This window comes from Chiloscyllium plagiosum, unplaced genomic scaffold (genome assembly GCF_037043375.1).
Source record: "Chiloscyllium plagiosum isolate Xiang-an unplaced genomic scaffold, Cpla_swu_hap1 HiC_scaffold_19, whole genome shotgun sequence".
Classification (NCBI taxonomy): domain Eukaryota; kingdom Metazoa; phylum Chordata; class Chondrichthyes; order Orectolobiformes; family Hemiscylliidae; genus Chiloscyllium; species Chiloscyllium plagiosum.
This window is the reverse complement of record NW_028270157.1, coordinates 13,344,840-13,358,048: the sequence shown is the minus strand read 5'-3', so window position 1 is coordinate 13,358,048 and position 13,209 is coordinate 13,344,840. Positions and strand designations below refer to the sequence as shown.

General features: G+C 38.8%; 1 protein-coding gene across 5 annotated transcripts in view; it reads right to left on the bottom strand.

Moving 5' to 3' along the window:
• rxylt1 (ribitol xylosyltransferase 1) overlaps positions 1-13,209 on the bottom strand; it is a 45,024-nt gene that overhangs the window by 25,114 nt on the left and 6,701 nt on the right. For 3 of the 5 annotated variants that reach the window (XM_087997026.1, XM_087997029.1, XM_087997028.1), the window contains exon 2: positions 3,338-3,521. In XM_087997026.1, coding sequence (XP_087853152.1) covers positions 3,338-3,521 — 184 coding nt within the window. Of the gene's footprint in view, positions 1-3,337; positions 3,542-13,209 lie in introns of all 5 variants that reach the window. The other 2 variants (XM_087997025.1, XM_087997027.1) reach the window with 1 other exon arrangement.

The window sequence follows — 13,209 nt, the reverse complement described above, 5'->3', positions numbered from 1 at the left end:
AATTAGTCAAACATTTAGGTGTGTCAGAGAAATAGACAAGTCCAGTAGAGTTAGAAAAACTTACATTACAATTGAGAAAAATGGAGTTAGAAGATAAACAAAGAGAGAGAGAGAGGAAAGAGGGACAGACAAAGGGAAAGAGAGAGAGAGAGAAGAGAGAGAGAGGATAAAGAAAAAGAGAGAAGGTTCTTAGCTGAGCAAAGAGAGACAGAAAAGAGAGGAAAAAGAACAAGACCGTTCTCAGCTGAGCAAAGGGAGAGAAGAAAGATAGAGAGAAAAAGAGAGTTAATTTGAACTTGAGAAGTTGTGACTTAATCTATAGACTCATACCCAATACCGAGATTGGAGGACTGTATTGATAAAGTTGGACAAGCCAGTTACATCACAAAGTTGGACTTACGGTGTGGTTATTGGTAGGTACCTTTATCAGAGAAGGCAAAAGAAATTTCTGCATTTGTAACCCCAAATAGGCTGTATCAATTCAAAGTGATGCTCTTTGGAATGAAGAATGCACCCACCACTTTTCCAACAGCTCATGAACAGACTTGTGGTGGGATTAGCAAACTGTGCAGTCTATTTGGACGATGTAGTGAGCTTTAGTGAGTCCTGTGAAGATTACATGGTACAGTTAGTAGAGCTCTTTTGACTGATTAAGAGGAGCAAAACTGCTAATGAAGCTAAATAAAATTGAATTCGCAAAAGTAGAGGTGACATTCTTGGGACATAACATGGGTCATGGAAGGTTGACCCCAAGGAATGCAAAGATGAAGGCCATTGAGGAATTTGCGCAACCAACCTCGAAGGAAAAAGTGCTTCGATTTTTGGGACTGAGTGGATTCTATCAGAAGTTTGTAGTTTGTTCCAAATATCAGCAGCGTAATGGCACCATTAACAGATCTGCTGAAGAACACAAAATTTCAACGGACAGAACAATGCCAGAAGGCATTTGACAATTGAAAAACAATATTAACCATTGCACCAATTTTAGCTACACAAACGTTTTGAAACCTTTCAAAATTGTCATTGATGCTAGTGACATAGGAGTTGGAGCTGTACTGCCATAGGAAGATGATGATGGAATTGAACTGCCAGTTGGTTATTTTTCAAAGAAATTCAATACCCACCAGAGAAAAAAAAAGATTATTGAGTTTGGTACTGGCCTTACAACTTTTTAATGGTTATGTCACAAACAATGTGTTGGAGATGGTAATGTACTCAGATCACAATCCTCTTACATTCTTGGAATGTTTTAAAGACAAGAATATGAGACTATTTTGTTGGAGTCTTATGTTACACACTTTTAAGTTACAAATCATACATGTTGTGGGTTGTAAGAATGTATTAGCAGATGCGTTATTGTGGATTTAACTGATCAAGTATAGATGAGATTACCAACTTTTCAAGGGTTTATATATATATATATATATATATATATATATAGCTATATATGGGAATAAGTTAATATGAACTTAGAATAAAGTCATATGTATGTCATGGTAATGTGCTTAAGGAATAGAGAAAAAAAGAAGCCATATTTTCATTATGATAGTTCATTTTTTTCCTTAAGGGGGGGGGAGGGGAAGATGTTATGAAGGTGTAGGTGTGTACTGTACCTTTAAGAAGAGTGGAAGCTGACACGAACCTAGAGAGACACAGAGTGTGCTGGAAAATGTAAAAAAATGTAACATTTCGTTACGAAACAAATACCTGGAGCTGCGTTGCTATGGTATATAACAAATTTGAATTTGGCCAATCAATTTAAATTATGCCCCAAGATACCAAAATCCAACTGAACTTGAATTTCAATGTTTTGATGACATCAAACCACTGAGACTGTCCAATGCTTTGGGGTATATAAAATTGGGTATTTTGAACAGTTAGCTAAAGCAGCAAAGAGCATCAACGAAGATATGGCCTGCAGAGCCTGTCTCTGAAAGGTACCTTTTCATATAAAATTTATGAAGCAAAAGACCAAAGAAAAGACCCTGGGAAGTACAGACAAAGATACCAAGCGAACAGCAACAACTGGCTGGTTTTGAAATTCGATGGTTTTTTTGTAAAGTTTATCGGGGGGTTTTATTGGATCAATATATTGTTGAGGAGTGGGAGGTAGATAAATTGATCAGACAAAGGAGGATTACCGTGTAGACAGTTGTTGTTTAATGTTCTTGTATTTCTTGGAGTTAAAGAATAAATTGTTAATTTTTTTTCTTTGCATAGAGGGATATTTGTAGTTCTTTGTCACTCATACTTTAACAGATTATAAGGCGAGGTGAGCTTTTCTGTGGGTCTGGTTCAAATTAGCAGAAGGGTTTACCCCGTGTCGTAACATAGGACAGACTAAAACTGTGAGCAGCACGTAGAAAGTCAACACCAAGCTAAACCAGATTATTCTGGTACTTACTTACGTACAAGTGGCCACATAAAGGCTTGGGCTCAGAAATACATGCAAATGTGCCTAAATTGTTGACAACACTAAATTTGGGACGATAGGCAATAGGATCAGAAATGGCTCATAACTCAGAATATGTCACGGGATGAACAGAAGAGTGCAGTATTGCACGTATATTTCATGCAATACTCCATGTTCTGACTTGTACAGATTGAGACTTTTAGTATCCTGAATGAGATTATTTAACTTGCCTCAAGCATTGCCTTTGTACGGGAACCATCTGTCACCTGTATTTTGCAAAGACAATGTTTGCTTTGTAGCATAGGGTTACTTATTGATGCAAAGTTAATTCTGGAGACCTGCTCTTTGCTCAGCAGTAGCTGGAGGCTGCAATTAAGTTCAACACTTATCTCCAGCAATAAAGAAGCGACAGAAAGAAGTTACATGACTCATCTCAGGCCTCTTTGATGCATCTCTTATAGCATGCTCACTAATGGGGAAAGAAAGCAAGAAACAGCAGAGAGAGAAATGTGAGTGGTGTCGGGAAGATGTGGATGGAGGACATTAGGTAAGATTTAACCACATCTATAGAGTCATGAAAGCAGGGCTACCTGTTTACATGCTCAGTCAAAGGAAATTAAGCAAAAATAAAGAAGTCTCGGCCCAGAACGTGCAAAATTACACAGTTCATAGATTTGAAATCCCATTATCATGGAAGACAACGTCAACTTCCTTCCTGAAAGTTATGAGAGATGTTCAGACAATTTATTCAGAAAGGAGGTCTCAGCACAGCACCCAAACGCATGCATCTAAATTGAACTATTGCTGCAAAATATATTCTCTCAGTATTTGAAATTAGTTGGAATATTTTTTGTACACTCAGTTAAAAAAAAGCAGCATTGATGTAATGATGTGCATAAACAAATATTTCCAAAATGGATTTACCGATTGCAGCTTTGCCCCAGATCTGCACCTTCTTCTGTCTGGGTCGGTGTTGTAAAATTTGTTTCTGAAATCCCTGTAGCTGAACTTTATGCTGGAAAGCATTCTCCATCTTTTCATCCTCTTCCCATGGATTCCACTCATTATCCTGTTCTGGGTGTTGAAAATCATCTTGCTCTTCAACAATCTGCAATGGACGGGTACTGTCTGCAAATCCATATTTAACAGAGTATATGAAAAAAAGTCTCCATCTCAACATCTTAGGAGCAAAAGGATTCTCGCAGAAAAACTCAGATGTGTTTACGGAGTACTAATAACACAATATTTGCTCCCAAAACAATAGAAACTTTCACAGAAAAAAACCATCATTTATTATAAATACGCTTCCCCTGTTTAAGGCTTTTCTTGCAATTTTTTCCTTCTCTGCTTGCCTAGCTGGGATTAGCCTCCACAGTTGCAGGCTGCCTTCCAGTGTATTGGCCAATTGGCTGTTATTCACACATTGGCTATTTTATTGACGACGCCAATAGAGACAGTTTCTCACTCTCTACTCATGATTTTGAGTGCCTCTATCAAATCCCCCCTCAACATTCTCTTTTCCAAAGAAAACAGCTCTGGCTCAATGAGCTACAAATAACTACTCCACAATCCGGAAATGCTGAGGACAAGTGTGGTCTCCAGCTGCTGCCACCAACGGAGCAAAGAGTGGGTTTTCAGAATTCACTCAGTATCAATATGCAACCATATGCTGCAAAAACAAACATTGTCTTCATAGAAGACAGGTGACAGATGTCTAATGCAAGATTAGAGGCAATTTAACTAATCTCTCATAAGTCAAAGCCTGGGGTATTTCCAGAAGTATAAAAGTCTTCAGCAAATGTCTGACAAAATCTGTGTGTGTGTGTGTTGGGGTGGGGGTGGCAGAGAAAAGCCCTTCCCAATATTGAGGACAGTTCATTAAGATTGGAGAAGGAGGCAAGTATGCTGAAGGAATTTAGCTCTATGGAAGAGACAGGAGAACAGAATTTGACAGAAATTTGTCATGAAATTAGAAAAGAAGTGGTGGGGCGGCAAATTAGAAGTTGACAGATTTTCAATAAATTGGTAAGTCTAAGGGTAAATTTGCAAAAGGCACGAGGGGAGAAAAATGTGGCTCAGGATGTTTTATGTGGATCCGAATTCCAGATGCATTAAGTCAAATTGCTCCTTTTGCCGATATACCTAAATCAGAAATGACTCAAATATTCTTCCACTCTGAACACAAATTGAAAGATTAAATCCTTTAGCTCAAAAAAAAGACACTGAACCAAGTTTTTGACAGACCAGCTTGACCCAATAAGAAAAGGTCTGCTGTCAAAAATTTGGTAGGTCAGTGGAAGAAAGCGATATTACAATGTAAAGACTAAATAGCTTTGAAATATTAAATCAAAGCAGAAAATACAGATGAAATAGAAAAGTCATTCAATTAAAAAAGGCTTGACCCTCATTCCTACCATTTTCGTGGCATTATCCAATCAGACTGACTCCAAAGTGTCAGGAACAAGTTAGCATAGCACAGACAAGAATGTACTTTTATAAGCATATGTATAGACCTTTGTGGACTTATAACTGCTGATTTGATTAATATAGATGTAAAATGAGCACTAGCTTCTCAGATGGAGTTTATTGTGTTGATTTTGTAACATTTTCAAATCAATGTGTACTCTTGTAAAAACTACTGTGGATGCCAGAGATCCAAAATAAAAACAGAAAGTGCTAGAAACACTGGTCTTTGGAAGAAGAGTCATATTAGTTTTGCAACATTAACTGTTTCTCTCTCTCTGTCTCTCTCTCTACAGATGTTGTCAGACCTGCTGGGTATCTCCAGCAATTTCTGTTTTTTTGTTATAGATTCTTAAGGGTCCACAACACCGTCCATTGAGTCTGCACCAGTCAAAAACAACCACCTAACTATTCTAATTCCATTTCTCAGCACTTGGCCAAAATACTTCTATGCCTTAGTATCACAATCGTACATTTAAATGTTATGGGGGTTTCTGCCTCTACCATCCTTTTAGACAGCGACTTTCATATTCCTACTACCCTGTTTCCTCCCTCTAAACCTCCCTTACCTTAAACCTATGCCCTGAGTCATTGATCCTCCAACATTAGGAAAAGTTCCTTCCTGTCTACCCAGCGATGTCCCTCACAAGGTTACATATCTCAATCATGTCTTCTCTCAACCACCTGTTTCAAAGGAAATGAGCCCAGTCTATCTAATCTCTCTTCATAACCAAAACTCTCCAGTCCAGGCAACATTTTGGTAAACCTCCTCTGCATCCTTTCCAGTGCAACTACATTCCACCTATAACGTATTCTATAATTTCAGAACTGCACGCAATACTTTAGCTGTGACTTAACTGATACTTTATACAGTTCCAGCATAACCTCCCTGCTCTTAAATTCTATGCTTCCACCAATAAAGGCAAGAATCCCATATGCCTCATCATTTTATTTACCTGCACTACTACTTTAAGGGACTGGTGGACATACACACCAAGGTCCCTCTGATCCCCAATGTTCCCCAAGGTTCTGCTGTCCATCATGTATTCCCTTGGTTTGGTCTGTCCAAATGTATCAGCTTGTACTTATCCTGATTGAATTTAATTTCACACTTATCAGTTGATCTGACCAGCATACCTTCATCCTCCTGTAATATTTTCTTGTACTGATGTTTAGAATCTATACTATACTTCTGTTTTTGGCATGAATTAATAATTCATTTATGATATTTTATTACATTAAAGCAGCAAAATATTAATAGTATCCATTAAGACAATAGATTTCCTTTGTAAAAGCAAAAGTGAGTGGGATCAGACTGGTAGATAGCTCTTTGGTAAGCCCCAAGTGGTTTCCTGATGAAATAATGTGAGAACCACTAATCAAAGACTTGGCTTCTGAAACTCAAATTATTTTAATTTCTTTGTTATACTAAACTTGGTGAGGTGCAGGTAGGTAGAACACTGTGATTAAAGATAACCTTGAAGTCTCAAAATAACTAGAGCAAAACATCTAAGTGAATTGAATAATTGTACTCAAAATTTAATCTCAAGTGCAAAACATGGCACGCATTCCATGAACATTGATTAAGAGCTAACAATGAAACTGAAATATTCTTAGCAGATTTTACAATCAACAAATTTATGTTCATTGTTGATTTGTTTCGACTAATATTCATGGAAGATAAGCATTAGTTTCTCAGAAAAGGTTTGTGTTGATTTTATAACATAGTCCTTCAAATAAGCACATTCATTCAATATGTAGCAACAATCAATAAAGGAAAAAGATTATTCAACTAAAGTTGAGGAAATTGTGACCACATTTGCAGTGATTTAGTTAGTTGGCAGAAGAAATAGAAACAGCTTAAAGCCATACAGTCCCTCAATTCTGCTCCACCATAATAAATCTGCTAACTTCTATTTTCTCATCCCAGGAAGGGTACTTCTACATCGGAGAGGGTTCAGAAAATATTTACCAGAAGGTTGCTGGGACTGGAGGGCTTGAGTTATAATAAGAGGCTGTACAGGCTTGGACATTTTTCACTGGAGTATAAGTGATTGAGGGCTGACCTTATAGAGGTTTATAGAATCATGAGGGGTATAGATAAGGTGAATAGTAAAGGTCTTTCCCCTTGGCTAGGTGAGTTCAAAATAAGTGAAAAATCACACAACACCAGGTTATAGTCCAACAAGTTTAATTGGAAGCACTAATTTTCGGAGCACTACTCCTTTATCAGGTGGTTGTGATGGAGCAGTGCTCCGAAAGCTAGTGCTTCCAATTAAACCTGTTGGACTATAACCTGGTGTTGTGTGATTTTTAACTTTGTACACCCCAGTCCAACAACGGCATCTCCAAATCAGTTCAAAACTAGAGGGCATATTTTTAAAGTGAGAGGAAAAAGATGAAAAAGGGACATGAGGGGCAACTTTTTCACACAGAGGATGGTTCCTATGTGGAATGAACTGCCAGAGGAAGTGGTAGATGCAATTATAATTACATCATTTAAAAGACATTTGAACAAGTACATGAATAGGAAAGGTTTTGAGGGATATGGGTCAAATGCAGGCAAGTGGGACTAATTTAGTTTGGGAAATTTGATCAGCATGGACAAGTTGGACTGAAAGGTCTGCTTCCGTGTTGTATGAGTCTATGGCTCTATGACTCTAAATCTCTTGATACCCTTAGTGGGAAAAAAATATCACTCACAGCATTGAATTTAGTCAATTACTTAGCACCCACAGTCCTCTGGAGCAGAGAACTGAAAAGATCCACAAGTCTGAGTGAAGAAATCTCTCATCTCAGCCTGAAATGTCTGAAAAAATTATCAGAGTACTTTGAGACTGCAATAAGCAGGGCGAATAAAGAGGCACCAACGCAAGTATTATCTTTGCAGTCCATAAGCTACCACATAAAAGGACACGGCACAGAATAAGAACTTGTGATTGGTAGAAGGGTCGATGTATTAGCATGGATACAGGATTGGCTAAATAACAGCAGAGCAACATCAATAGGTTACTTACAGATTGTCAAATAAAAACTAGTGAAGCCCACAGGATTCAGTGGTGGGGCCTCAACTACTTAGAAAACTGTGGATGCAGGAAATCTGAAACGATCATAGAGAATGCTGCAGAAACAGATCAGGTCTGGCAGCTTCTATGAAAAGAGAGCCAGTCCAAACTGAAGAAGAGTCACAACAGATTTGAAACATTAACTTTTTCTCTATTCACGCACTCTGCCAGACCTGCTGAATTTATTCAGCATTCTCTTGTTTGTTTAGGATCCATGGTAATGACTTGGACAAAGGACCAACTGTCCTACAGCCAAATATATATTGGCGACACAAAATAGGTCAGAGAGCAAGTTGTGAGGAGAATACAAAGATGTGAGTTTACATACAAGACAGAAACAGGAGTAGACCACTCAATCTCTACGCCCACTTTACTACTCAGATTATGGCTGATCAGTTCATTCTGTCCTCCTGCTACCCCTATAATTTTTCAGCCCTTTCCTTATCAAGATTCTATCTGATTTAACCTTTAAAGTAATCAAATGATCTGCTTTCACCCCTGGTGGTTTGGCCTGCTTTGTATTGTGTATTTAGGTTTCCTTGAGTTGGTGATGTCATTTCCTGTGGTGATGGCATTTCCAGTGGTGATATCATTTCCTGTTTTTTTTCCAAGGGGGTGGTAAATGGGATCCAAGTTTGTTGATAGAGTTCCGATTGGAACAGACCATGAATGGACAGACACAGTACAACAAGCTATTGACATTAGATAGCGACAAACACAGAAAATGAAAAAGCTAGGCCTGCAGAAAAAAAAGACAAACTTACACAAACTAACAATGCAGACAACACATAAGCATGGATAAAAAACTTTCTGACTTACCCTAAACAGAAACTGAAAAAGCAGTCTTAGTAAGAGGATTAAATGACAACTTCCAGGATGTGGACAAGAAAGGTATCTTAGCAGCATTAGAACCAATACTGAAAGACAACAAACTCACAGAAGAAACCCAGCAAACCATCAGACAGACAGTTGCACCAACATTAAGCAGGAAAAAGGAAGGAAACACATTCAATACACAAGAAAGTAAAGCACTAGAAGGACTAAAAAAAAATTGTTATCCTATTTGCGGACAAAGAATGCTTGACAGTCATTCTAAATCGAAGAGACTACATTGAGAAAGAGAACACACTGCTTGCAGACACCAACACTTACCAACAAGTGGCGATAGACCCGACCCCACAATTAGAGAACTGAATCACAGCCCTAGGCAACAAACTTCAGAAATCTGGAGAAATAAATAAGACTGACTTCCAAAAAATGAAACCAGACAGATCCAACACACCACGCTGCTACAGATTACCCAAAATTCACAAACCAGGAGCCCCCCTCAGACCCATAGTCTCTCTACCTGGAACACCAACTTACAGAGTAGCCAAGGAGCTACACCAAAGATTAAAACACTGAGTAGAAGACTCACGCCACTCCATCCACTCCACCCAACAAGTCCTGAAGACCATCAAAGACACTAACATAGAAGAAGATAAAATAATGGTAACAGCCCTATTCACATCTACCAACATCAACCTGGCCAATGAAACACTGACTACACCAGTATAAGAACCAAAAACACATACACCAAACACCACCAACTTCATCAGCAAGGACAGTATCATCAAGTTAGTGGACCTATGCCTTACCACCCACTTCACCTTCAATAACAAAACCTATAGACAAACCAACGGAACACCCATGGGATCTCCGACATCAGGGTTCTTAACAGAGGCAGTAATGCAGAGACTCAAACAAATAGCTCTGCCAACCATCCAATCCAAATTTTGATTTCGCTACATGGATGACACCTTTGTCATCACTAAATGAAAGAAATTAGAGGAAACCATCAAGACCATCAACAATACCCTTACTGGCATAAAATACACTAAAGAGGAGGAAAATAACATCAGACTGCTATTCCATATGTTGCAGTAGAGCGAACAGCCAATGGGAAACTTCAAACCAGCATCTACAGGAAAACAACACATACGGACCAAATATTGAACTACAAAAGCAATCATCCCAACACCCACAAATGAAGCTGCATTCAGAACATTATTTCAACGAGCCAACACACACTGCAGCACAGAGGAACTCCGAGGAGCCGAGGAAAATCACCTATACAATGTATTAAAAAAAAAACGGGTACCCAATGAACACAGTCTACTGTCGATTTCTCAGCAACAAACCCAAATAAGCAGACAAAACACATCCAGAAACTCAAGCCACTCTCCCCTACATCAAAGACATCTCATAAATGACTACCAGACTACTCAGACCCCTTGGCATCATGGTAGCCCACAAACCCACCAATACACTAAATCAGCAGCTAATGAACTTGAAAGACCCTATACAGACAACAAGCAAAACTAATGTCATTTTCAAAATACCTTGTAAGAAATGTAACACTACATTGGTCAAACAAGCAGAAAACTAGCTACCAGGATACATGAACATCAGTTAGCCACAAAAAGACATGACCCACTCTCACTAGTATCTTTACATACAGATGAGGAAGGACACTAATTTGACTGGGACAACACACCCATCCTAGGACAAGCCAAACAGAGACACACATGAGAATTCCTAGAAACATGGCATTCCAACCGGAATTCTATCAACAAACACATTGACTTGGATCCCATTTACCACCCCCTGAGAAGAATAGGAAATGATATCACCAACCCAAGGAAACCTAAACACATAAATGAAAGGTTGGCCTTACGACCAGTGCTTCACTGGAGGTTCACTGATGATGTTACCTGGTATGGTGACGAAAGGTCTGAAAATAAACCTTCCAGCTCAGCGAGTGAACTTACATCCAGAACCTCAACCTGAGCTACAAACCTTCTCAAAGCTCACTCGCTCCAATGTCTCCTAACCTTCTGAGAAAACATTTCTCCACACCTGTGACTTGAATGGGTAACTTATTTTTGAATAATATCCCCTTGTTCCCCTACAAGAGGAAACAAACTTTACATATCCACCTTGTCAAGACAGCTCAGGATCTGTCACTGGACTCCAAATGTTAATCCTGCTTTGTCTCCGTATTGTTGCCAGACCTGCTGAGTTTCTGCAGCAATTTCTGTTTTTGTTTCAGACTTTCAGTATCCACAATTCTTTGTTTTACATCTGCTTATCTTTATCAATAAAGATATCTGTATCAATAACTTATCTGTATCAATAACTCAACTCAATCTTCTAATCTTCAATGGATGCAAGCCCAGCTTTGCTATATAAAACAACTCACCCATGCCAGGTATTATTAGTCTGATAAAACTCTGAATTGCCTCCAGTCCACTGACATCCTTCCTTAAATAAGGAGACCAACAGTTCTCTAGATGTGATCGCATCAATGGCCTGTATAACTGAAGCATAACCTTCCTACATTTGTATTCAATTCCCTTAGCAAGAAATTATAACATTTTATTAGGTTTCTTAATTACTTCCTGTATATTAATCTTTGTGATGCATACATTAAGATGTCTTGATTTAATGGAGAAACACTGAAGAAAGCTGTAACACAAGGGGCTCTGAGGTACCTTTGTGCAAATCACAGAAAGCTAGCAGACAGATGCAGCAGGTGCTTGGGGAGACTAATGGGATGTTGGCCAGGATCACTTGTAGTGCAATGGTACTGTCCATACTGTTGGGCTTGTAGGTCTAGGTTCAAGTCCCACCTGTTCCAGAGATGTGCAAAAAATATCTTTGAACAGCTTGATTAGAAAATATGAGAGGTTTGAGCACCATTAGAAATGAAATGTTTGCCCTTATTTCAAGGGAATTAAAGTTTCATAGGAGGGAAATCTTACTCCAACTATACAAGGCGTGAGTGAGCTCAAATCTGTACTACTATGAACAGTTTTAATCCCCTTATTTAAGGCAAGATATCATTTCATTGGAGGCAGATCAAGGAAGGTTCATTGGGATGATCCTGGTATGAAGGGATTATCTGATGAGCAAAGGTTAAACACATTAGGTCTCTACTCATCGGAATTTAGAAGAGTGACAGATGATCTCATTGAGACATATTGGACCCTAAGGGGTTTGACAGGGTAAATACTGAGAAGATGCTTCCCATCATGGGAGAGTCTAGGACCTGAGGGCATAGTCCTAGAATTCAAGTCTGAGGTGAGAAGGAATTTCTTCTCTCAAAGGGTTGAGTGTCTTTGGAACTCCTTCCTAAAGACAGCTGTGGGGGCAGAGTCCTTGTGTTTATTTTAAGGTTGAGATAAAATATATCCTTGATCAGTAGGAGAATCAATGCTTTTAGGGAAAGGGTAGGAAATTGGATGTGAGGAATTCTGGATCAGCTATGATCCTATTGAATGGTGGAGCACACTTGAGGGGCCAAATGGCCCCCTTCTGCTCCTATTTCTTATGGACTTATTTCTGCATCTCAGAGAATTGCATTCTCTCACTATTTAGGTAAAATGCTTCCATTTATTTTTCTTGCCGAAATGGATCATAATGGATAATAATGTCTTTTCCCACAAAATGCTCTATTTGTAACCTTTTGCCTTCTGACTTAATTCATGTATGTAGCTTGGTAGCCCCATATGCTCCTGGTGTGGGGATAACACACAAGTGTAGATAGAAGATTATGTTCCTGTCAGAAAACAGCATGTATAAATGGGTCTCTTTCTGACAGGCAGGACGTGATTAATGGGACTGCACAGAGGTTTGTTAATTTATATTAATGATTTATATAGGGGATGTGAAGGCGTGGTATTTACAGACAAAACAAAGATAAGTTGGAAAATATGTTGTGAAGAGGACATAAGGAGTTGGCAGATTGATTATAGATAGGTTGAGTGACTGGGCAGAAGTCGGGCAGATGGAGTATAATGTGGGGAAATGTAAAGTTGTTCATTTTGGCATGAATAATTAAGCAGAGTCATTATAGTCCCAGAGGTCCAAAGGGCTGCTCTCTCATTAACGAGAGATAAGTGATGGTAACATGACTCTTAGTTTAATCTGAGGGTTGCCATGACTTAGTTGAGGAGGTTGAGAAGTCAGGACCTTCACAGGAACCTCAAACAGTGCAAGAACTGAACCCATGCTGTTGGCATCACTGTGCATAACAAACTGAGCTAAATTATCACCAGGAGCAAAGTATTACTTAAGTGGAACCCAAGTGAAGAATTCCGAGGTGCAAAGGGATCAATGTGTTTGCATATACAAATCACAAATGTTAGCAGTTGCAGCTAGGGATTAAGACGGGTAATAGAATGTTATTCCTAATTTTAGAAAGGCATTGAACAGAAAAGGGCATTG